Source organism: Mustela erminea, chromosome 7 (genome assembly GCF_009829155.1).
Source record: "Mustela erminea isolate mMusErm1 chromosome 7, mMusErm1.Pri, whole genome shotgun sequence".
In the NCBI taxonomy this organism is placed as follows: Eukaryota; Metazoa; Chordata; class Mammalia; order Carnivora; family Mustelidae; genus Mustela; species Mustela erminea.
Window position 1 is genome coordinate 107,040,239 of NC_045620.1, and position 24,059 is coordinate 107,064,297.

Consider the following 24,059-nt stretch of genomic DNA (forward strand, 5'->3'; position numbering starts at 1 on the left):
GACGAACATACCAAGAACCAGCAAATTCTCAGCTTGAAAGGAAAATCAACAGATTGTCAACATTGCGATGTCACAGACATGAGAATTGTCTAACAAGGATTTTAAGGCAATCATCATAAAAATGCTTCAGTGAGCAATTGTGAACACACTTGAGATGATGAAAAAAAAATTCTCAGTGAGGGCTGCTGTGTTCCATTTTGAGAGGTCTCCCCTCCTTCTACAAAACCTTCCCTGCCCGAGTCCTGCCTTCCTGAGCCCTCCATCCCAGAATTCCTGCCGGAACAGACAACCGCCTCGATTACAAGCCTCCTGGTCTCTGGGGACCCTATGTGTGTACGTCTTGCTTCTCTAGTGAAACTCTGGAAGGAAACTTGGTATCTCTCTCTCTTTAATGTATTTATCTTATTAATTTTTTGAGAGAGAGAGAGAGAGGCAGAGAGAGCGCACAGGTGGGGAGGTGGAGAAGTCAAGGGAGAGGGAGGAAGAGACTCTCAGGCAGGCTCCACGCTCAGCGCAGAGCCCACCACGGGGCTCCATCCCAGGACCGTGAGATCATGACCAGAGCCGAAATCAAGAGTCAGATGCTCAACCAAGTGAGCACCCCCCACCCCCACCTCTTTGAAAACCATCTCTCACAAATCCCGGCAAACAGGGGTCCCAAACACGCGTCCTTCACAGACTGGGGCTGAAGGGTCCCAAGGGAAGCTCCAAAGGCTCTAACACAGCCCTGGGGACACAGTCTACACCACAAACAGGTGTGAAGCAGTAAAATACACAACAGACTCATTTTTACTAAGCAGGTTTCAACACTCAGGGCACTCAGGCAACAGGGGAGAATGCCGCCGTTGGGATCAGGCTCCCTCTCCCTTTACAAAAACTCCGACATTTCTTTTCTACTTACAGGCCTGAGAAGAAGGTGCTGGATCTTCCATCTGCGTGACATGCAGTTCCTGGGTCCGCTTCATCTGCTCTGGAGCCTCGCTCTCACCCAGGGTGGGGGGGGGGCAGCACTGGGCACAGCAGTGCAAGAGAGTGGTGGATGGGGAAGGGCCGCTCCTCCTACCTCCGGGGGAGGGGACGCAAGGGTCCAAGGCCACCTCCTTTCAGGAAACCCCCATGTCCTCAGGATGTGGCTGATGAGACCGCAGAAGAAAATGCAGACCCTGGGGATCAGTGTCTGAGAGTCTCAGAGTGGTGGGGGAAGGTCAGCCTCACCGGGCTGATCTGTGAGCTAGGCACGGGGAGAGGGAACCCAAGATGAGGAGCATCTGCTGCTGGGGGCTGGGCCAAGCACACACAGAGCCTCGCCTCGCAGCAGAGCCACCATCCCAGCAAAGGACAGCATCAAACCAGACATGATCTCCAGAAATTTATTGGAAACACAACACAAATTGATTAGTAGATGGTACCTACTTACAGACAGTCCACAGTAATACCGCGCTCTGAATGAATTATCCCGGGAAAACACTCATGACCGCTGATGCATGTGCTAGTGCTCTCTGGCAGGGCAAATCAGAAATTGGGGGCAGAGGAACGGAGGGGAGGGATGGACAGAAAACTGGGACATGGCTTTCCTGAGGGGAATGGCGAGGGGCTGCTAAACAGGTAAATTCCCCCAAAAGAAAACAGGGACGACTACTGAGAATAAGGCTTTATCCCTCCCTCCCAAGGACGTTTTCCTCTCTAGGTGAGTGATCTGCAGAACCTCCACGGGGCCTGCATCTCCCCTCCGCGGGGTCGTCCGCCAGCCTGCCTGCGCTCAGACCCCTCCTCTACCTCCGCCCCCTGCTCTGAGTGGCAGGGGTGTGTGCTTGTCCCAGGACCCCAGCTCAGCTGGCTTCCAGCCAGATTGAACTAAGAGGCACCTGAAGAACCTATAGGACATGAGAAAAGAAGAAGCCAGGCTATTTCTCCCCACACCTGCCTGGGGGGTTGTTTCCAGCAGCCTCCATGCCTCCTTGAGGCCCCAGCTCCCACCAGATAGGCCTTGTGTGGTCCCCTGTTCCTCCCAGGGGCCCTAATCCCTGCGCTCTGGTAACGTGGCCTCTACCAGCCTCCGGGAGGGGAGGGGGTGGCCGCTTCCTGCTGTTGTTCCCCACCTGAGTTGGGCCTCTTCTTGTTGCTGTGTTCCATAATTCTCTGGATGAAAACCCCTGTTTTAAATATTTGGAGTGGCTGTGTGTCCCTGGTTGGATGCTGACTGACAGAAACCGGGCTGTGGGCAAAGTGGAGCTGTGAGAGGTGGGCTGAAAACCAGTCTGTCCTCTTTTGCACCATCTCTAGGGGTGGGCAGGTGGTGAGGCAGAGTGGGAAGACGGCTTGTGAGCTTCTGTGTCCTCATCCAAGGGAGCACAGACCAGGCTCAGCACAGCGCCTCCGGGTAAAGCTGCTGTGGGCCGTGCAGACAGACCCCGCATGTCCACCCCACAAGCGCACTGCACCTGGTGACATGTCCCCAGCACGCGCCATGGAGGCACTGTGGCCCCAGGAAGGGGGTGGCTGGGAAGCCCTCTCACACCAAGTGCTCAGAACGGCGAAGGCAAATGTTAGGGGCTCCTGGGTGTTGTCCCTCTATTCCCTCGAGTGTTCAGTCAGAATGCTGGGGAGCCTCCTCTTTGTAGGACGGGGCTGAAGAACCAGGAGTTCTTACTACAAGGTGAAGGAAGAGCTTTCTCGGTACATGTGGCTCAAAACAAGCTGCACTTTTGCCAGAGCTCGGTGTGAACTACACCTAGGGCCGGGGGCTCCCTGTTCTCCCTGCAGCCTGGGGTTGGCCTCAATCTCCAAGTCTCCTGGGCCTGGGTGAGGAGGGCCTCTCCCAAAAGGCGGAGAAGCTTGGCAGCAGGGACACGGAAGCGGATTTTCTGTAAACAACAGTGACATTTCACAGGGTCAGGAGAGGGCGGGAAAGGGCCAGGGAGCCATGGCACCTCCTAAGTCTACAGTAAACCCCAGGCAGGACATGCAGACAGCCTTCCTGTGTCTTTCTTTAGAAAGAACACACCATGTGGCGTGTGATGCAGAGAGCCAGCTGCCTCCTCTCCCTGGGTCTTTTCAGAGGGGCTTCTCTCTGGGGATCCCTAAGGGCGATGCCTGTCACCTCCGCCCTACTCACTGGGCACCTCTAACACAGGGCAAGACTCAGAACAGCTCCAAGAGCTGGCAGTTGTGAGAACATCCCCAGGTCATCCTTGCAAGAGCCAAAGATAAGAAGCAATGCCTCAGAAGAGGAACCACGCTAGCTGCAAAACAGGAGAAGGAAAAGGCAGCTTGAACTCTGGGCATCGCCGACAGTCATCATCCATCACGTTCTCTTTGCTGAGCTGAACCCAGCCTCTGAGGATCTGGGCATCTACAGTGTCATCGTCATTTTAATGAGACCTCACTCTGCTGGGGGGCAGGGGGTGGGGGGCTGGGGAGTGTCAACTCAATTACAATTGAGTTGAGTCATTCTGTCCTGAGACCACCTGGCTGTTTGGCCATCTGGCTACAGACCCCAGGGACAGCTCTAAGGCCAGACTCCGGTTTCCTTTCACGGTGCTGTGAGCCTGTGCCCTGCAGCCTGTCCCTGCAAATGAAGGACAAGGGAGTGGCCAGGCTCCTGTCTGCTCAGGGGAGTTGTGGGGGCACTAAGTTATTCACATGCCTGAAGCTGTGTGCACAGAGCTGCAGAATGGCCAGCCTGTACGGCCAGCAAGGGCTGGTGCTGAGGGCAGACAGGAAGAGCCCAAAGCCAGTGAAAACTGGGTCACAGGCACATCTCCCGGGGCCTAGGCATGTGTGTTCACAGAAATGTCTGGACTGGAAGGGTGGGGGCTCGTGGTGTCATATATACACACTCACCTGCAAACACACGTCTCTCATTTCACCCTCCGAGGCCAAACAGATTTCATCTGCTTAAAATAAACCTGGGTGATTTGTGACTCGTTGAAGGACTAACCTGGCGGCGGTTGCTCGGCGGCTGGCTTGGCTGTCAGGGAACAGGGCAGTACGCGAATGGCTTGTCACAGTGATATACACTCAGCTCGGTTTCAACACCTGCTTTTGCTTGGGCTGTCTGGGACCAGGCAGCACCTAGTAGAACACCAGCCTCTCTCCAACAATAAAATACAGATGATATGAAGAGTTCGCAGGCTTACCGAAGAAGATTTTCTTAATTTTTTTGTCAGAATCTCATAATTCTGTACCTAGGAAGGGTAGAGGAGGGGAAGCCAAATATAGGACAGAGGGGTGACAGCAAAACTTCCTCATTTAAAAAAAAAAATGAAGATGAAGCCTATTGAGAAAAAGCCAAGTGACAGTAATGGTAAGGAGAGGGGACTATCATGAACTGCATAAACACTGGCACTTTTCTTAAGAAAAATCCATTCAGAAAGCGGCCATGTCCCTCCCGTAGACCATCATGGCGCTGACAATAGGGCTGAGCTGACACATGCAGGGCAGCAGCAGCTCTGAGCTCTCGGGCGCTCCGCTGCCCGAGGAGCCGCGGTGCCTGGGAACGGAGTGCTGGAGAAGGAGGAGACTGAGGGCCCCCTTGTCCCCTCCATTGTCAGGCAGGTCCCGCCATGGGACAGTGAAGTCTCTGAGAGGAAAGCGAGGTGACACTGATTCACACATGGAGACGCGGCTCTGGGGACGTGCACTCCCACAGTTTCTTCCCCTGCCCCACCGAGTCTCCAGGGGGCACATGTGTAGGTCTCCCACTGAAATGTGCTGGAAATGGGGCTGCCTCCTTCCCAGGCATGACTGCGAACATCAGCAGGACAGTGTAGCGAGTCTTGGCTTATAGTATGAAATAGGGTTAGCTCAGTCCGACACGCAGCATGTGAGTTCTGGGGAAGGAGAGAAATGGGGTCAATGTTAAAGCAGTTCTGCCAGAGGAGGCAAGGTGAGATCAAGGACCAGAGTCAGCCCTCCCACCCACAACGTCACAAACATCAAGGAAGGGCAGTCAGGCATTAATTCAAATAAAAGCTCACAGGGTAGTTTGAAGTTGGACCAAAGGGAGGTCTAATGGAGGCCAAGAAAATACATGAATGACATTGAAGTATGTTGAAAGCTGGGTTTGGGACGGGCAGGTGTGGTGGTTACAGCCAAGGCGTACAGCACACGAGGCAGGTGCTGGTACGCTTATCAAACCTACATCACAGGCCGTCCCTGACCAGATACTAAGGAACGGGGGGCACAGTTAGTCCGGAGGAGACACAACGTGATCTGAGGTAATCATGATTAATCACAGTAACGTAGGCACTCAGAGGTTAGGAACACCTTTTCCTCTAGGAGGGGAATGAATCTTGACCCCACACTGTGTAACAGTGGCCCTCATTCCCACCCCCCCCAAACCTTCAACTCTCCTTCCCAGCGTTGGTTGTCTAGAGATTCTCGATAGAAATAAATAAATGAAAAGCAGAAGTGCCTGCAAAGCGTATCATTACCATCTGCTGTTACCCACTCGGTTGTGAAACCTTTTGTTTGGTTATTGGGGAAGTGGCTAGGAGGGAAGTGGGGGTTGTTTGCTGAGATGGGACCAGGTGCCTCAGCCAAGGGAGTGCTCAGACATTCTCTCCCATCACACTCTGCAACCAGGAGAGGACACAGGGGTGCTCACCTTCACAGCCTCCCGCCATCCTGAGGAAGGTCTGCAGGATGGACCAGAGCTGGGCCTTCACTTCATGAGCCTTTCTAGAATAGGGGAGATATATGTACAGAGCCTGGTATTTGATAGGGCTCAGCAAATACGTGCTAAATAAAAACCCAGATAATTCAGTTTTGGAGTCAGTCTAACCTTTGTTTCATTGAACCTACTGTGGGTTATGTAACTGCATTATTTAACAATTGTCACAGGAACCTTGTGAAAGGTTAGGAACTTGCTCAAGGGGGCGCCTGGGTGGCTCAGGGGGCACCTGGGTGGCTCAGTGGGTTAAGGCCTCTGCCTTCGGCTCAGGTCATGATCCCAGGATCCTGGGATCGAGCCCCGCATTGGGCTCTCTGCTCAGCAGGGAGTCTGCTTCCTCCTCTCTTTCTCTGCCTGCCTCTCTGCCTACTTGTGATCTCTGTCTGTCAAATAAATAAATAAAATCTTTAAAAAAAAAAAAAAAAGGAACTTGCTCAAGGTCACACAGTGAATAAGTTGAGGATTTGGACCCTAATCTTCTTAACTCAGGACAAGATTTCCCTATTACCCCAAGCTGCCCCAAGTCTCCATCCATCCCAGTAAGAGCATACTGTCCTCGTCAGTGTCTAAGTGAAGGGTCATGTATGGGTCAGAACCTCCAGGATTTCTTAGAAGGCTCTCTCTCTTTGTTCTTTTTGTGGGGGTCAGGGGGATGCTCTGTTTTCGTCCAGCCCCTGTGGAATTACGCCATCTGCAAGAACAGCCACTTGTAATCATTTCCCAAGTTTCTGATCTCAAGTTTCAGTAAATTGTGCTTCCTTTTATTTTGGCTAAACTTACCTGTTTGTGTTTCAAAAGCAACCCTCTAGCATTCAGGTTGACACCAGCCTTCTTCACACTGGCCGTGGTTTTAAGTTGAGATAGGTCACCTGTCTGCCTTCCTGGCTGAAGAATCCCAGTGTTTCCCATCTGCCCTTGACAGGCTATCACTGCACTGCCCCCCCGCTCGGAGCTTCCTCATCCCCACTGCATTTCCTTGAACCAAGGAACAAATGCCACATGCAGGGCCCAATGCAGAAGACCCAGCACAGCATAGAACCCCTGGAGGCAAAGGGCACCCTTTCTCAGGTCTCCCTCCTAGACAATGTAGCCCACACCATTTCCCCTTTTTGCTTATAAATAAGTTCTCAAAAGCATTCATCGCCATTTGCTACTTTTGTCTATATTAACCCTGCTTCATAAGCACTAGTTTTCTTACAAAAATTTCCTCTGGGTTTCACTATTCGTAAGTACTTCATGTCCATGGACTTGGAGATTCTGCACTCTAGCTAACCAGTGCAACGAAAGCCACCTTCTTGAATGCAGCTGCTGGATTCTGAGTTCAATTCCCTCCCTTCTGCAACCCAGAGGAGAAACCACCATCAGAATTTTGGAGGCTGGAAAGCAGACACCTGAGTGACAAGAGATTATGCACTCGAGAAAGCCAGACCTGAAGCTAGCAGTGAGGAAAGCCGAGAACCCAATGTGTCCAAAGGTCCTCAGATGGTTCAGGAATTAACACCAGAGACTGCTGGTGGTGGGGAAGGGAGACTGAAGGATGCAGATGAGTTGTTGAGCCATTTGAGAAAGAGGCAGACCCTTAGAAGCCCTCCCCCGACTCCATACTTCCAGGCAATTACCTGCTTGCCACAAGTCTGAGTGTGTGTCCTCTGAAGAGGATCCCAAAGAGGGTCTCACTCACAGGGGACACCAGGCAACAAGCACACTGACGGCAGGGCTGGCTTCTCCAAAATTGAGGAACCAAGTGAACAGATGCCTCATGTGTAGTGAGACAACCAGTGTTCTTCCCATTTAGCTCCAGGAAGCACGCCGCTAAACCTTAAACTCTGGGGGAAAAGACTTTCTATGGTCTAGGGTTTGTGCCCCCACAAATTCCTATCTTGAAATCCTAATGCTCAAGGTGATGGCATTGGGAGGGAAGACCTTTGGGAAGTGCTTAGGTCATGAGGGTGTAAAGAGACCCCACAGAGTTCCCTAGCCCCTTTCATCATATGAGGACACAGAGAGAAGTCAGCAGTCTGAAACCTGGAAGAGGGCTTTCACCAGAACCCAGCTATGCCAGCTCCCTGATCTTGAACTTCCCAGCGCCTAGAACTGTGAGAAATAAATCTCTGTTGTTTACAAGTAATCCATCTGGGGGTGCCTGTGTGGCTCAGTGGGTTAAGCATCTGCCTTTGGCTCAGGTCATGATCCCAGGGTCCTGGAATAGAGCCCTACATTGGGCTCTCTGCTCAGCGGGGAGCCTGCTTCTCCCTCTGCTGCTCCCCTGCTTGTGTGCACGCTCTCTCTTTCTCTGTGAAATAAGTAAATAAAATCTTAAAACAAAACAAGTGGTCCATCTGCAGCATTTTGTTATAGCATCCTGAACGGAAGACGATAGATGGGAAGAATCTTCTCTGGGAAATGTGGCCAGCCCATGACAGCAGACCTGGAAAGAGTGGGATTTGGGCAGCGCAACAAAGAGCCCAGCCTGAGCACCACACCATGAAGTGTACTACAGGCTCCACCCACAAGCAGGGCACAGAGCTTTTGATCTAATTTTCATCTCCTACTCTTAAACATCAGTAGACGACCACAGGTCATCAGGGAAAAACCTCCAACATAAATGTCAGAGACCAAGCAAAGAACAAAGAGAAGAATTAAAACTGGAAGAAATACACCATCATAGAGAAGAGAATTTAAAAAATAGAAAACACTATCATTAAATATCTTCAGGGGAGTAAGAAAAGATAGAGTATCCATGAAACACAAACAGTATGCCATTAAAAAAAGAATAAGGGGCATTTGGTTGGCTCAACTGGAGGAACATATGACTCTTGATTGCAGGGTCATGAGTTCAAGGCCCCATGTCGGATGTAGATTATGTAAGTAAATAAATAAAAATAAACTAAATTTTTAAAAAGATTTTATTTATTTGACAGACAGAGACCACAAGTAGGCAGAGCAGCAGGCAGAGAGAGAGAGAGAGAGGGAGAGTGAGTGGAGGAAGTAGGCTTCCTGCCGAGCAGAGAGCCCGATGCGGGGCTCGATCCCAGGACCCTGGGATTATGACCCGAGCCGAAGGCAGAGGCTTTAACCCACTGAGCCACCCAGGCACTCCAGTTTTTTTTTAATTGAGAGAACTGAGGGGAGTTGACAGGGAGCCTATATAAAGATTGAAGAGTTCTATATTCTATAATGGTGGGTTAATTTATATTGGACTAACCCTCCAGCCAATAATAGTAATACACTCTGGATAAAATAAAAAAACAAAAAACAAAAAACAACTGCTGGAAGGTTCTGGAGAGCAACCAGAAATCGGGCAAAAAATGGAGAGGCTATGATCCTTGAAAAAAAGGTGAGATTCAATGAGATCCACCCCTAACTGGCTTTTTCTTTGAGGGCACTTCTATGCAGTCCAAAAGGAATATGGCTCAAGCAGAAAACTGCAGTCTAACTGGGCGGAGGAATCAGAGAGAGTCCAGAGCCTGAGGCTGCCAGTGTAGCTGGGAATACAGGAGGAGATCCTGGGAAGAAAGAGGAGAGGGAAAGGGAAGCCGCCAAATGTATACATACATTCCCCTCAAATCACAGGCTGATTCTGGAACTATGCATTCATGAGGTGGAACTCCAAGGAGCCCAGTGGGAAACAACAGCTGAAAAGCTAAAAATGGCTGAGGAGCAACCTCAGCAGCTGTCTACTGCTGGCAAGACAAAATTTGGAGTTTAAGTTCTGCCAAGTAGGAGGGATTGGGCAAACAACTTCGTCTCTTTCCACTGAAATCTCATGGGACTAAGAACAAACCTGAGATAAACCAGACCTATTAAAGCTTTAAAACAAGCCTCCCCAGAATCACGGTGACCCATCAACTGAATGGCTTGCTAGCATAAAACGCAATGCCCTGCAAAAGAAAATAGCAAAATCCAGAGTCTCTACAACTTATCATCCACACTGACCAGTATTCATTAAAAATTAACAGACTGAGGGGTGCCTGGTGGCTCAGTCGGGTATGTGTCTGACTCTCCATCTCAGCTCAGGTCTTGATCTCAGGGTTGTGAGTTTAAGCCTTACTTTAAAAAAAAAAAAAATTTAACAGATTGAGCAAACCATCTAGAGAAAAAACTCAGCATAAAATGACTAACAGATGATTCAGATGTTAGAATTAGCAGATATGGATTTAAAATAGTCACTATAAGCTTGTTAAAGAATCTATAAAAAAGATGAATACTGGGGCGCCTGGGTGGCTCAGTTGCTCAGTGTCTGCCTTTGGCTCAGGTCATGATCCTGGGGTCCTGAGATCGAGTCCCACATTGGACTCCTTGTTCAGCAGGAAGCCTGCTTCTCCCTCTCCCACTCCCCCCTGCTTGTGCTCCTTCTCTCACTGGGTCTCTGTCAAATAAATAAATAAATAAATTTTTAAAAGATGAATATATAAAGGGTAACAAGATGGTATATTTTAGGAGAAATATAAAAGAACTAAATGGAAATTCTAAAACTGAGAAATACAAAATGTGAAATGAACCATTTGTTAGATGGGATTAATAGCAAATTCAGTACGGCAGGGGTCCCTGGCTGGCTCAGTCAGTAGAGCATGCAACTTGTGATCCTGGGGTCGTGGGTTCCAGCTGCATATTGGGCGTAGAGTTTACTTTAAAAAAAAAAAAAAAAAAAACTTCAGAAGAAAGAATCAATGAACTTATAGATCTCTGAAAGTTAAAACTGTTAAAGCACATGAGTCCATTTATATAAAATTCTAGAAAATGTAAACTGATCTGTGGTGACAAAAAGCACATCAGTGGTCACCTGAGAGAGGTGGGGGAGACGGGATGGGTAGGAGGGTAGACTATAAAGGGGTACAAGAATAGCTTTGAGGGTGATGGAGAAGTGTACTAAGTGGATAATGGATAGGTAATTGATTGTTGTGGTTTCCTGGGGCATACATACATTATTCTTATCAAGTTGTATATTTTAAATATGTGTAGTTGAGGGGTGCCTGGGTGGTTCAGTCAGTTAAGTGTTTTAACTCGTGATTTTGGCTCAGGTCATGATATCAAGGGTCATGAGAGGCAGCCCCATGTCAGGCTCTGCACTCAGATGGGATTCTGCTTGAGATTCTCTGTCTTTCCCTCTCCTACCTCCCCTCCCCCTACTCATGAGCACAGGTGTGCTCTCTCTCTCTCTCTAAAATAAATAAATATATAAATAAAATCCTGTTTAAAAATAAGAAATATATGTAGTTGAATGTTAATTATGCCTCAATAAAGCTGTTTTAAAAAGAAATGATAATGGAAAATAACTTTTGGAGATTTTTAAAAATCTGCTGGAGTAACAGGTGCTGGCTTTAGAAATACTACGGAAGAATCATTCTGAGTTTAATAAAACTAGAAAAAAAACTGGGGCACCTGGGTGGCTCAGTGGGTTAAGCCTCTGCCTTCGGCTTAGGTTATGATCTCCGGTCCTGGAATAGAGCCCCGCATCGGGCTCTCTGCTCAGCAGGGGCCCTGCTTCCCCCTCTCTCTCTGCTTGCCTCTCTGCCTACTTGTAATCTCTCTCTCTCTGTCTAATAAATAAATAAAATCTTAAAAAAAAAAAACCCTAGAAAAAAATTATTTAAAAATAACTCTGAAAAGAACAGGAGAAAAAACTAGTGTGGTCATATTAATACCAGACAAAATAGACTTCAAGATAAGGAATACTAACAGAGCTAAAAAGAATTATTTCACAGTGATAAAAAGGTAAAAAAGACATAAAAGTTCTGATTACATATATCACCAATAACAGAATTTCAAAATACTGAGGCAAAAATTGACAGAATAAAGGGAGAAATAGACAAATCTAGTTGGAATATAAAATTGAGCCTCCCAGAAAAGAGAGCAAAAAAAGAGAGAGAGAGAAAAAAAACACAGTAGCAGAGAAGTGGAGAGAAGAAAGAAAATCGGAGGACCAGCACAAGAGGTCCAATGTCCAATATCTTGATCCTTTCTTCTGTGGACTGATGCCAGATGCCTTGAATGTGGTCAACCCTGTTTCCCCAGGATTCACTGTAGGCCTTGCTCCCTGGCTGCCCTGGGGAGGGGCTCCCGGAGGCACTCAGGGAAGCTGCAATCAGACTGTCATGGAAACAGTCTTCTCAGATTATCCTCTTCAGGCACCTCCATTTAACAAAGTTGCCTTCAAGCTTGCTCCTCAGTTTTACATTAATTACTTTTTGCATTCATTTATATGTAAATAATTGTTGATAAAAATAAATATTTGGTTGAGGGAGGAAAATGCATAGATTATAACTCAGATGTTTTCTGAGCTTAAAGAGTACTCAGTCATCTGGAAGGAAAAACAGGAAACAGGAAAAGAAAATAATAATGAGCAAGGTTGGGAAGCTTAAAATGAACCCAGTGGGGGGTCACCGAATCAACTAGACTGTGACAAATCTTTCCATTTCCACTGCCCTGGGGGGCCTCCAGATTCAGAATACTTCTCACTTCCACACTGGGACCCAAAAAGACTGCTCAGAAGGAGACCTAAATCAGGTGGTTTCTGGAATTGGTCTTGACCTCCCCGGGGCATCAAGGTCTAATAGTGATGTCTCAAGGGCTTTCTCAGACATATGTGCCAGCTCTTTGGAAGGACGGGCCACACTTCTATGGAAGAGTGGTTTCTCAGGGACTGAATCCCCTTCCTCTGCTGTCTTCCTCGCTCTCCTTTCCCAACCATCTACTCTTCCCCATAAAAAACCTAGGACATTGCTCTCAAGTTAGAGGGTCATTTTCTTTCTCAGAGATTCACCCTCCACACGTCCATGAGAATGGGAATACACTGGAAGAGGCTGGTTAAAAATGTTTTCTCTAATGTTCTTTGCAGGCAAACAAAGACACTTTATTGAGGGGGGCCCTTGAGCAACTACCATGGACTTCTGTCATGCTTCTATGGCTCAGAGGGTGTCACGTCTAGACCTCTTCCAGGTTCTCACACTACTACATCCCTCAGGAACAGGATAAAAGTATTCTCTGGGAGCAAGTGATGTTAGTAACAGTCCCAAGGGTGGCCCATATGGCATCCTTCCAGAATATTCCAGAACACCAAGTTGTTAATTACTCATGCCTAATGCATTTGGGTCTGTTTTTCTCTACAACACCACCCCTGTGGCTTCACAGTATGAGCGAACATCCACTGCCCTCACATAATGCTTACTGAAGTCCTGAAGCTCTAGATATACTAGGTACTCTGCTATAATTACTTCACATTCCATAAACCCTGGGGCCATAATGATCCATTAGACAATACTGGAAAAAAAAAATTCAAAGTCACTTTATCTATGAAACCAGGTTGTAACATGACATCTTGAGACAAGGAGATCAGAGGCAAGTCCAGAGGCACTCGATGTTCTTCCACCAACAATATTTTGGAAGATTAAAAAATAAAACAAAAAACTGTAGTTTTTTGAAAGGATATAAAAATGTTGACAGAAGGCGGCCTGGGCCCAAGCATGCCTAGGAATGCCATCAGCTGTTGCTGGCGGTCTATTTTTACTGGGATTTGTGAAGACAGCAGATGCATTCCCAGAGCTCTCTCACTGGTACAATGGACCTCATCACCACCCATTTCTCAGAGTTGGGAGGCGAACAGTTGGAGCTGTTGAATCACTGATTCAGAAACAAGTCATCCAAAGGACAGTCTTCACACCCCAGATCATAATATTGTACTTAAAGGCATCCACACTGGATACCCTCTTCAGAGGGGACTCAGAAAAATGATATTACTCAATGTGGAAAACAAATAAGGAAAAAAATTTAGATCTACAGTGTATTCACACACCCCAGGGGAAATAAGCCAGAAGAAAGCAGATTAAAAAGAAAGCAGATACAAAAAGGAGTTTATTGTACAATTCATCAATTTCCTTGGCTCAGGTGTCCTGACTCTGTCCCACTGAAAACTCACCTCTTTCCTGAGCCAGTTGCTCTGGTTTTCCTGACACTGAGTCCTGCTTCAGTAGTACCCCTGGGACAAAAACCATATAATCTCAGAAAAATATGAGAAGGGCACACCTCCAATTGATGTCCCCTCAGTCCTATGACTACAAACAGAAGTTGCTCTCCAGGGTCCCCATTTGATAAAGACAGAGACATAGCAGGTGATCACCCTGTCCCCAGGCACCTGGGCTATGGAAAAGAAGACGTGCTGATGGGCAGGGAGGACCAGGGCATTATCTTAAGGGGTCAGGAGGGGATGAGAGATGCCCAAACAGCCCATCTGCCCCTCTCTTCCCTGGACTTCTTCTGACTCAGCCTTCCCTCTGAAGAAGATGCTACTGTCCCAGGATGATGAAGTTCCCTCCCCTCTCCGTTAGGGTTTCTGATTGCAGGAGCCCTCTTTATCAAATTAATTTTCTGTCTTCAGGAAATAACTTCAAATAACTTAATCAAAGGCGATTTCTCTTTACAGATACTGGGCCCTTCTAATGTGCAAAAATGCTTTGGAACATACCCATTTACTTTCAAGCAAACCCATGAGTCATTTTTTGAAAATCATATTTTTAGGTAAAAAAATAAATGTGGTTATAAGAAAAGTGTTGACATTTTATTTACATACAGTCCACATATGACTACAAAAACTTTGGTTGATATCTTAACAATTTTCAAAATAAAACTTTAGTAATAGCTCCTTTAAAGGGTGGAGGCAGGGGTGCCTGGGTTCCTGGGTGGCTCAGTGGGTTAAAGCCTCTGCCTTTGGTTCAGGTCATGATCCCAGAGTCCTGGGATTGAGCCCTGCATCGGGCTTTCTGCTCAGTGGGGAGCCTGCTTCTTCCTCTCTCTCTCTCCCTGCCTCCCTCTCTGCCTACTTGTGATCTCTGTCTGTCAGATAAATAAATAAAATCTTAAAAAAAATAAATAAAGGGTGAAGGCAATAGATTCTTTGCACTTAGTGAATATCTACCATGAATCAGAGTCAATGTTGGGTACCATATAATTTAACTTAAACATGTTTCACCTTTAGGTGATTCTGTGAATCTTCTCTTATTTCTTTTTTCCTCCCCTTTCTCTGACACTAATAAAGTTCTTACGCTCTCCATTCCAAAAAACTAGGGGGTGCGCTATGGACAGAAGAGCTTCAGAGAGGCAGGAAATGGAAGGACAGCTTTAATCAGACAACGCTGGCTTACAACTCACAGGCTAAGCACAGAAAAATATCTGCTATGTTCCTCTCTGTATTTCCAAACACACACCCATCTCCAAAACACAGAAAACATAAATGTCTCCCAGGTACTTGCTGCACTCAGCACACAAATCTGGGTCCTTATTCACCTGTTGGAAACAACCCTGGATAGGAGCTGAAATCTCATCTCTGCTGTTAGTTAGCAGAGTGGCTGTAAGCAAATCCCTTAACCTCTTTGGGCTTGGATTTTTTTCATTATCAAAATGCACGTTGTAACACATACCTCATAGGGAGTTTGGGAGATTAAGTGGTCTAAAGTAGGTGAAATATTTTTAACCATTATCACAACTCCATTAAGGCAAATGAAATTTGTACTTTACAGAGGAGAAAACAGGTTTAAAGAAATTAAGTGATTCACCCCAAGGCCACACAGGAAGTAATCAGAGAAGTTGGCAGTTAATCCCACCTGATTCCAAACACTGGGAGGTACTTTTTTCCCCCCATGGCACAGATAAATTCCATTTCCCCTGCTGCCCTCTCTCTTGGGCTCTCAGACACGGAAATACCTTCCAGTAATTGCTCTCCTATCCCCATTGATCTCAGGGCCTTTGCTATCCACAGACATACAGAGTCAACCAAATGCGTCAAATGAGGTAGGTTCTTGGTTTACTGGCAATAAGAACATCGTCAAAGCATCCGTGAGTCAGAAAAGGAGACAGGATTTGGAAGGCACATGACAGCATGTGGCACATCAGTGGACCCATAGCTTGACAGGAAAGAATAAGGTGTAGGGGACTGGTAAGGGACTAAGTAGATCTCTGTTTTGAAATTTCATTTTTCCTGTCATTACTGACCCTAAATAATGAGGCCTCGTATGTATGTAGATTCTGTTTTCACCTTCGGAGCTTAAGTTCCAGTAGGGCTGTCACAAAGGGGTATATGTGGCCCGGGGCTGTGGGTTACACTTAACAGAGGACACAGAGGGCTGACTCCCAACCACCAGGAAGGGGCCAGGACCTGACGAAAGTCAGTGACTTTGAGGAAGATGATAAGAATGTGTCCATCATTTTTTTTTTTTAAACGTCAGGTAAAAATCCTTTCTACCAACAGGAATCCAGAGCTTCTTTTCCCATCATTGTGAACCTCCAACTGGAGGTAGAGGCTGAGTGCAGGGGGCGAGCCACTGAGAAGGGGACAGGAAGCCCTAAAGCCGAGAGACCTGGATATTTCCGCACAATCAGATTTTCTTTCCAGTTAAATTGGTTCTGTCCATCAACATCCTGTTTGGTGTGCTTGTCTGTTGGACATGTTGATAATTAAGTAGCAATGCTAATTGATTTTATGACTGGATCACACAGGGCGAGGCTTTTCCATGAATTTGTATTCATCAATTCCAGTAAGTGACGGTATTGACTATCCCATGAAAACTCACTATCAGCCTAATATTTTTTTCTAGTCCTTTGAGTTCTCCGTGGAAACTCAGGTTTAGTCTGGAACCTATATCCCGAGGAAATAAGAAACGGACCCGCGCCCAAGGAAAAGCTCCACCGGGAATACAGAAGTGGGAACATGTTCTGCAGTGTGTGTTTCCATCACATTTGTCTCTCAGCCCCGCAACCATCCATCTAAACTCAGCCTGGGCGATGCGGGGGCTGGGACCCTGCAGACGCACGGCTCTTCGGCCACACGGCTCCCTGATGCGCCAGCAGGGGGCGCCAGAGGGAGCCGGCACGGCAGGAGGGCGGAGAGGACCCTTCCCTCTGTCCTGTTCCGCTCAGCCTCACCGCCCTCTGATGCTTATTCCGTTCCCCGCTTTCCCTCTCGCTCCGGAACCAGCCTCGTCACCCCTGAAAGAAACCTGCACCTGCCAGCAGCGCCTTTCTTCAGGGGCCTCCGTTCTCGCTCCTCCCGCCTCCTTGAGCCTCCGGCAAAAGGAAGAACCCCCAAGACTTCATCCCCAACCTTGGGGATGGCGGCCGCTTCCTGTGCCCCGCACCATGTTCCTGTTCACCTCTCCTGGCCTCCAATACCTGCCCTATTGACTTCTTAAGTTAAATTAGCTGTAATTTCTCTGCTTTCTACTCTGCTGACTCATAACATCAAGCACCTACTAAGTTCCAGGCACTGTGTTAAGCAGGAGAAATACAATGTTATGAAAACAGTTAAATGCCCTGATGTCCTAGAACCTTCTGTCATGTGAGTCAAATGAGATAACACAGGGAAGGTAACATGTCATCAGCCTTCCTCTCCATACCAAGCCAGGAGAGCAAAGACAGAAGGGTGTGAAGAAAAATGTTTTTCTTTCTTCCTTCCTCCCTCCCTCCCGCCTTCCCTTCCTCTCTCGCTCTCTTTCTTTCTTTTAATTTATTTATTTGAGAGAAAGAGAGAGAGAGAATTGGGGGGCGGGAGAAATGGCAGAGGCAGAGGGAGAAGCAGACTCCCCGCTGAGCAGGGAGCCTGCTCCGGGCATCAATCCCAGGACCCCTGGAATCTTGACCCGAGCTGAAGGCAGACAGACGCCCAACCAACTGAGCCACCCAGCCCCCACCCCAAAGGGGTGTTTCAACCCCTAAGTCTCTTCAGAAAATGGGATGGATGTCTTTTCCTCAACAAGTTTGAAGGTCTCCGTTAGCATAACCCCAGGGATTCACTGCCTGCCCTGGCCACTCCTCCCATTCAGAGCAGAGAAGCAATGACCTTGCAGCAACAATCTTTAGAAGGAAATGAGACAAACAGCCCTAGAGAGGGGACACGGTGAGGTGGCCTTTTTTTTAGAAATTCTGAGGATAGGTACCTGTGATGAAAGAGCAAGGCAAGCTGTCCTGTGGAGCTAGGACTGGGGCCTGGAGTGACTGTGACCGTAGAGCACAAGTGGAAAAAGATAGTAGAGAGCTGCTCTTCCAACTGTGGTCACACCTTACCCTAATGTGTGTATTGTACGTGTGTATGTATAAACCAGAACTTTATTTCTGTTTCCTGCGGTTGGACAGTACAGACCTCCAGAGACCAGGGAGGTGATGACATGGAAAAGAAAGATCCTGATTCCATTTAAGCCTGAATCCAAAAGCCCCAGGCTGTGGGCAAGGAAAAGCTGGGAAGAAATCCAGTCTAGAAATTTAGAAGTTTTGACACAATCTGTCCTTAGTCTTCTATTGTCTAGATATCGGATGTATTGTGGCAAGGATGGCCAATGTCATGTCCTTGTTAGCAAAGAAGTAGTTCTGCAAGACTACTGTGTAGCTAAATTCTTGAAAGCCGTATCTGTAACAACACTGATATCCCATAAATGCAAATTAAACTCTTCGCCCTCAATTGTTTATTCATTTTGACATCACTATGACCATGAAAAGTCATACGGAAGGAAAACAACCATGGGAAAGTATTACTAGGAGGTCCATTTCACATCCTTGCTCTAGGGCCTCATTATAAGTAATTTACTGTCACTGAAGGAATTCAGAGGCCCTGAAGACATGAAAAGCCTGGAGAGAGTTTTACTCATAAATAAATGCCAACATTTAAACCACCAAGACAGCTTCAAATCCTAGGCCTATTGAAATGGACAATATATACTGCCTGGATGATTTATTATGCTTGTGTTTATAGTCCAAATGGGAAGATAATTCAATTCCACCTGAAGAGTCATTATGTGGCCCAATCCCAAGAGAAGTACTTGGGACAAGAGGTGATATTTCTCAGCTTTCTTATTTCAAACAGATTATTATTTCTGTATTTAAGACATCACCCAGGCAATTCCCTTCATGACCTGTAGCACTCTTGAGCAATTAAAAAAAAAATCTTATAAGATGAAAGAGGTAAGGAACAGATGCCAAATCCAAAATGATCCACAGAACACTGAAGACCGTCCAGCGAGCATGCCGCCTCAGACATAAGGTGAAATTGTCCCTTCTGCTCAAGAAAACATAAATGAGCAGTGAGCGAGCATCCAGCAAACACATTATCACCCAGCAGAGACAACCTGATAAATACAGACCTCCTCTCCACACAGGCCTCCTCACAGGGAATGTGGGCCAAAAGGTCCCTTCTGAGGAGAAGGTGAGGTCGTATCACTTGGCAAAATGTCTTCATCGCAGCACACGGCAGCCTTCCCTCTTATCCCCTCGCCGCACGTTCAGTTCAATGAGAGGGTAGAAGAACCTGTTTGCTACACGTCTTGGATTGGGGCAGAGGACATGCTCTGAGTGGACAAGGGTAGAGAGGCCCTGGCCTACGAGCTCAGCCCCCAGGATTCCTGGGCTTACATACCATCCAGGCCATTGTGATGACTGTAGTTTCTTTTCCCCAAAATGCTCAGAGACGTGTGATTCGGGGTGGCTAGCATCCGCTTGGTAGTGGGGGTCTGCAGGCTTGGCGTAGTTCGAATTACATTAGGTTTCTTCGAAGGATGGATCTCTGGCAGGGGGAGAAAATGTTTCTCAACTCAGAACATGGTATTAAAAACCCTGTGCGCACTTACATTGCCTAATAAGCACACATCTTACTTCTTAATGAGCTTGAGAGTCAGTTCCTTATGCCCCAGCCTGTTTTCCCAAGGACTTGCATAATGAATCAGCTTCAAGTGCTGTTACCATGGCTTTACTTATCAAAAGTGAGCTGCTGCTTCCTCTGCTGAGCTCTGAGCTTCACCGTTGGGGAGACAAGCAACGAAAGCAACAACAAAAAACGCCACTTGCACTTCAGAGGGTCACTAAAGCCCAGATTTACTATGGGAATAAGGCAGCTAAGTCTTCAAGGTTTTAGAAATCGGAAGGTTATCTGGAGAAGTAGCCTCCGAGAAAACAAACTCAGTGCTCTATCAGACCAGAAATGGAGAATGCAGCAGGTCTTGGGTGTGAGAGATTTCTGGAAAGCAGGATTCTTCCTCTGGCTCTGCGAGGAGGGTACAGGGCCAGGGTTAATCACTCCCAGTCCAGAACGTTTTGATGTAGCTGTGACCTGACACCAAACTCCAAATTCTAGACTCAAGAGGTAGTAGAAGAAAAGCTTTGATGGAGGATCTATCACAGAATGGTGATGTGCACGTGGGATGTGTGTTTACATGAAGTATGCTGTTGTCAGCCACATAGCCTAGAATTACTTGCACTTTTTGGATAAAGCAGATGGACAGAAATTGCAGTCTGCAGGAACTGGAGTTAAGGAGCTCAGTCTGTTACTGTTACTGGGCAATGTCTTGTCCAAAGCCAAGGCTGGTCCCTGATTCGGAGCCACCACCTGTGCACGAGCCGCCCTGTCTTCTCAGGGGAGGGCCAGGGTAGCTGCCTCATTGCCCGAAATTTAGGAAAGGCTGTTAGGATTGTTAGAATTACTATAACTTAGTCTGGTCAAAAATCTATAGTTGCCAGAATTTAGGAACAGACCAAGTGCTAACCAATACACAGTGATGATATTTTTTTTCCAACATGGGACTGAAACTTCGCCAGCCCCATTTTTTCATTAGAACCTCCACACTACACTCCACCCAAACCAGACCACCAGCCTTTGGACTCAGGAAAGCCTTTGTTCATCAAGTTCTCTTGGTCTCATAAAGAGAAAAATATTGTTTTCCTATTTTTCTACCTATTTAAATACTACTTATTGTTCAAGGGTGAGATCAAATACTGTTTTCTCCATGTAGGCTGCCCCAAATCTCATCAGAAATAACTCTTCTTTCTTTCAAGTGTCCAATATTACCTCTCATTCTTTTATAGGAACTAATCCTTTGCTTAATAGTCCTTACCTGTGTGCCTTCCCCACTGGACTAAAACTTTTGAGGGCAAAGTCTAAATTCATCTTGGCGTTCCTCCAAATCACTTAGCATAGTGTCTTGTACATAGTAAATACTCAGAAATATGTTAGGTGGGGATGTGGTTCAGCTAGGGTAAGAATAGCACAGCTTTGGGCTTACCAGGAAGGCACAGAGACCAATTTGTCTGCAGGAGAAACACACAATTATCCACAGAATGACTGACTAATATGTGATGTTATATTCTATTTCTTATGATCAGAGACTTGTCCTTGCATGGTGGGAAGGGGCTTTGTAGGATTAGGTCCTGCAAGGGAATACAGATAGCAGACTTCAAGGACTTGGTCACCATGATATACCTAGGTCCTGCCTATGATAATGAGGGAATATTCTAGGAGCTATCAAAGCAACTCTTTAGGCCCTGGAAAATAAAACGAGAAATCAGGTGACCAAATAAAATCAAAGAGGGAGCTGTGAGTTTCTGATTTTTGGATGCTCTGATGAAGACCAGATAATATACCAAGTTCAAGGATACACTTTAATATTTAAGTGTGTCTAGAGTCTGAACACTTCATAACTGTGTATCTTTCTGACAGAGCAATAAGGTTCAATTGCAACTTTGAGTACACCTCTCACTTTTACCCAGAAAATGAAAAAGCAAGTATATTAGAAGCACTAAAAACATGTCAGTGTAGCTTCCAGGTAGATCAGGAACCATTTTAGGAATGATTATTTTGTAAATTATCTTAAAACTTTGCAAAAACCAAAAACAGTGTTATTGCCTAGTCATTTTTTAAAATACTCTTCTTAATGGTGATATTTCAACACAGATACGGAGTCATTATCTTTGGCAAATTCCAAGTTAAATAAGATGGTAAAAACCAGAAAGCAATACAAATGCTCCCCTTTCAAAATAACCTTAATTGGAACATCAAAACTATAAATATTTTTTTAAGTTAGATTGGAACGAGTTTTATCTCATTAAAAGCCAAGTGGAGATATCTGAATCAAAACATTAAGAATATTCATCTTATAATAATCTAGTGATTCTTATTTTCCTCTTTTTGCTCAAACTGTATTTATATCCATAAATATACTTTACATTTTTTATTGTTTTTTTTTTTGAAAAGTAAGGATACCCATAACCTTGTATATATGTTATATGTTTTGGTAATAACAAATAAAAGCTTCTAAAACAAAATAAATTGATTATACATGTGAAATCATCCAATTTCAGCTACTTGAAAGGCTAAGATTTAGTTTAAGATTTCATTTCTTGATTTAGAGTAGCCAGATATTTATAAGATACAAAAATTGTTCTTTGAAATTTTCCTTCTATTAGAAAATACCCACCTAAATACCCAATGATACATGCCAAAGGTTTCCTAGTGCTTTTGCTTTTCAGTGGACTTCCAGATAGCTCGGCATGTCTGTCTGCATCTGAGGAGAGAAGGAAACATGGAGACAACCAATGAGGCTGATTTCGCTACCTGTTCTATACACACTGCAGAGACAAAAGGTACCCGTGGAAGACAGTGTGAAATATCCACCAGACTCCTGCATCATTTCCTGGGGGGTGTGGGAAAACCGTTCCTAGTTCTGGTTCCAAATTACTGAATGAAGGAGGTACCTGGAGAACGCTTGCTTTAAAGCCTCGTGAGTGCCGCTAACACACATCTTACACACACGTGCTTGCTTCCTATGTGTGTCCATCTGAAGAACAGTGGATATATGCTTCCTTCCTAGCCATGGCATAGCTTCCTCAGACTAGAAAAACTTCCATGTGGAATGAGTGAAATCAGTCCTAATGTAAGATTAACCGGGCGGGCATAGAAGGCAAAAATGACAAAGCAGACAAAGGCAGCACAGTTGGCCATCCCTGACTACTCAGAAGTCTTCATCTATCTTGTTGTCTTCATCTTCCTCACCAGAGTAAACATGGGTCATCGGTTCTATCACTTGCTTGCCATCCTTCATGTCCTACTATGATGGCAGCGGTCCTGAGCTTTAAAAGGTTGCCCGTACGTAGTCAGAACAGTAAAATACTGTGGGAACGGCTGCTGGTGTTCATAAAGTTCACCTCACACTCCTCATACCCTACCATAAGACACTTCTGACAGAGAAACATAAGGCATACAACACACACACTCTCTGTGTTTTAATTAGTTGTCATTAGGATGGAAGAGTAGATGTGGAACAGGGCTGCTCTCATACCGAGGAGCTAAGTTACAAAAATAGAGTTTGCGGGAAGGAAAAAAAAAATGTATTGGAATGTTTTTTAAATCTGCAGATATAGTCATAAAACTTAACAGAGTAGTTTTAGCAGATTTTATTTTGCTCCATGTATGCCTTTTCCCCACCTTCCAATACTTGACAAAAATGCCCTACTGGTTTTCTGTGGTGAGACCACATTTCTAGGTGTACATACAGGAAATTTCCTGACATCCATAGGAATTCTCTCTGCACTGTTAGTGTTAAAATATACAATTCAATCTGGAACCATAAATCACTGAAAATTAAAAATGGACTCTTTTGTAAGTTCTAGCCCACTCTTTCACCAAGGAAACTATTTTAACTATTAACTATTAAACAGAAAGAAGTGGGGAAAATAGCATTTGAAAGAAAACATCTAAAATAAACAAGACACACTGCAGGGAGCCTCAGATAATAGGAATCAGAATATGTATCCTAAGCACTGGCTAATTATTATATAACCCTGGACAACTATAAATGATTTGATTTCTTTTCCTCCTTACTCAGCTGATTTCCTTTGGGGAAAAAAAAAATTACTGAGATGTGCAGCTTTTCACCTGTTGTTGAATAACAGTGAAGATAAAGGAAGAAATATACCGAGCGTATTTTGGAGGAGTAATCTAAACAAACTTTAAAAAGCAACACAAATCAAACCCCTGCCAGATTGCTGTGAGTGGATACTAAATAATTCCTTCCTCATATTACTAATTCTACTTATGATAAGGACAAGAGAAAATTCTGTCCTTTCTATTAATAAGAGAAAGCTTGAATCAGCTTGTATTTCCTCAATGTTCTGGACAAAGGCAACCATTGTAGTACTAGTAATAAGATTTTTTTTTTTACGATTTTTATTTATTTATTTGACAGAGAGAGAGAGAGATCACAAGTAGGCAGAGAGGTAGGTAGAGAGAGAGGAGGAAGCAGGCTCCCCATTGAGCAGAGAGCCTGATGCGGGGCTTGATCCCAGGACCCTGAGATCATGACCTGAGCCCAAGGTAGAGGCTTAACCCACTGAGCCACCCAGGCGCCCCACTAGTAATAAGATTAACTTTGCATTTTATTCCAGTTAATAAAGCCCAAAGGAAAACTGTCAATGTGGTTACAATTGATGGGCTCCCCTAGAACTATCACCTTGACAAGAATCAACAAAAGGGAGTCTATCAAAGGGTCACCAACACAATACCCAAAGATAGTTCATTTTAAACCACATAATCTGCTCTTAATTTCTCATTAAATCAGTACAATTAATTATGTGATGTTCC

General features: G+C 45.7%; 1 protein-coding gene across 6 annotated transcripts in view; it reads right to left on the minus strand.

Annotated features, from left to right (window-relative positions):
- Positions 1–632: 632 nt before the first annotated feature.
- Positions 633–24,059, minus strand: part of MTA3 (metastasis associated 1 family member 3) — a 212,038-nt gene continuing 188,611 nt past the window's right edge. For 2 of the 6 annotated variants that reach the window (XM_032352838.1, XM_032352837.1), the window contains exons 15-19: positions 21,898–21,984; positions 19,068–19,214; positions 13,590–13,649; positions 5,609–5,682; positions 636–4,832 (exon numbers count right to left, since the gene is read on the minus strand). In XM_032352838.1, coding sequence (XP_032208729.1) covers positions 5,666–5,682; positions 13,590–13,649; positions 19,068–19,214; positions 21,898–21,984 — 311 coding nt within the window. In that variant the 3' untranslated portion in view covers positions 636–4,832; positions 5,609–5,665. Of the gene's footprint in view, positions 4,833–5,608; positions 5,683–13,589; positions 13,650–19,067; positions 19,215–21,897; positions 21,985–24,059 lie in introns of all 6 variants that reach the window. The other 4 variants (XM_032352843.1, XM_032352842.1, XM_032352841.1 and 1 more) reach the window with 4 other exon arrangements.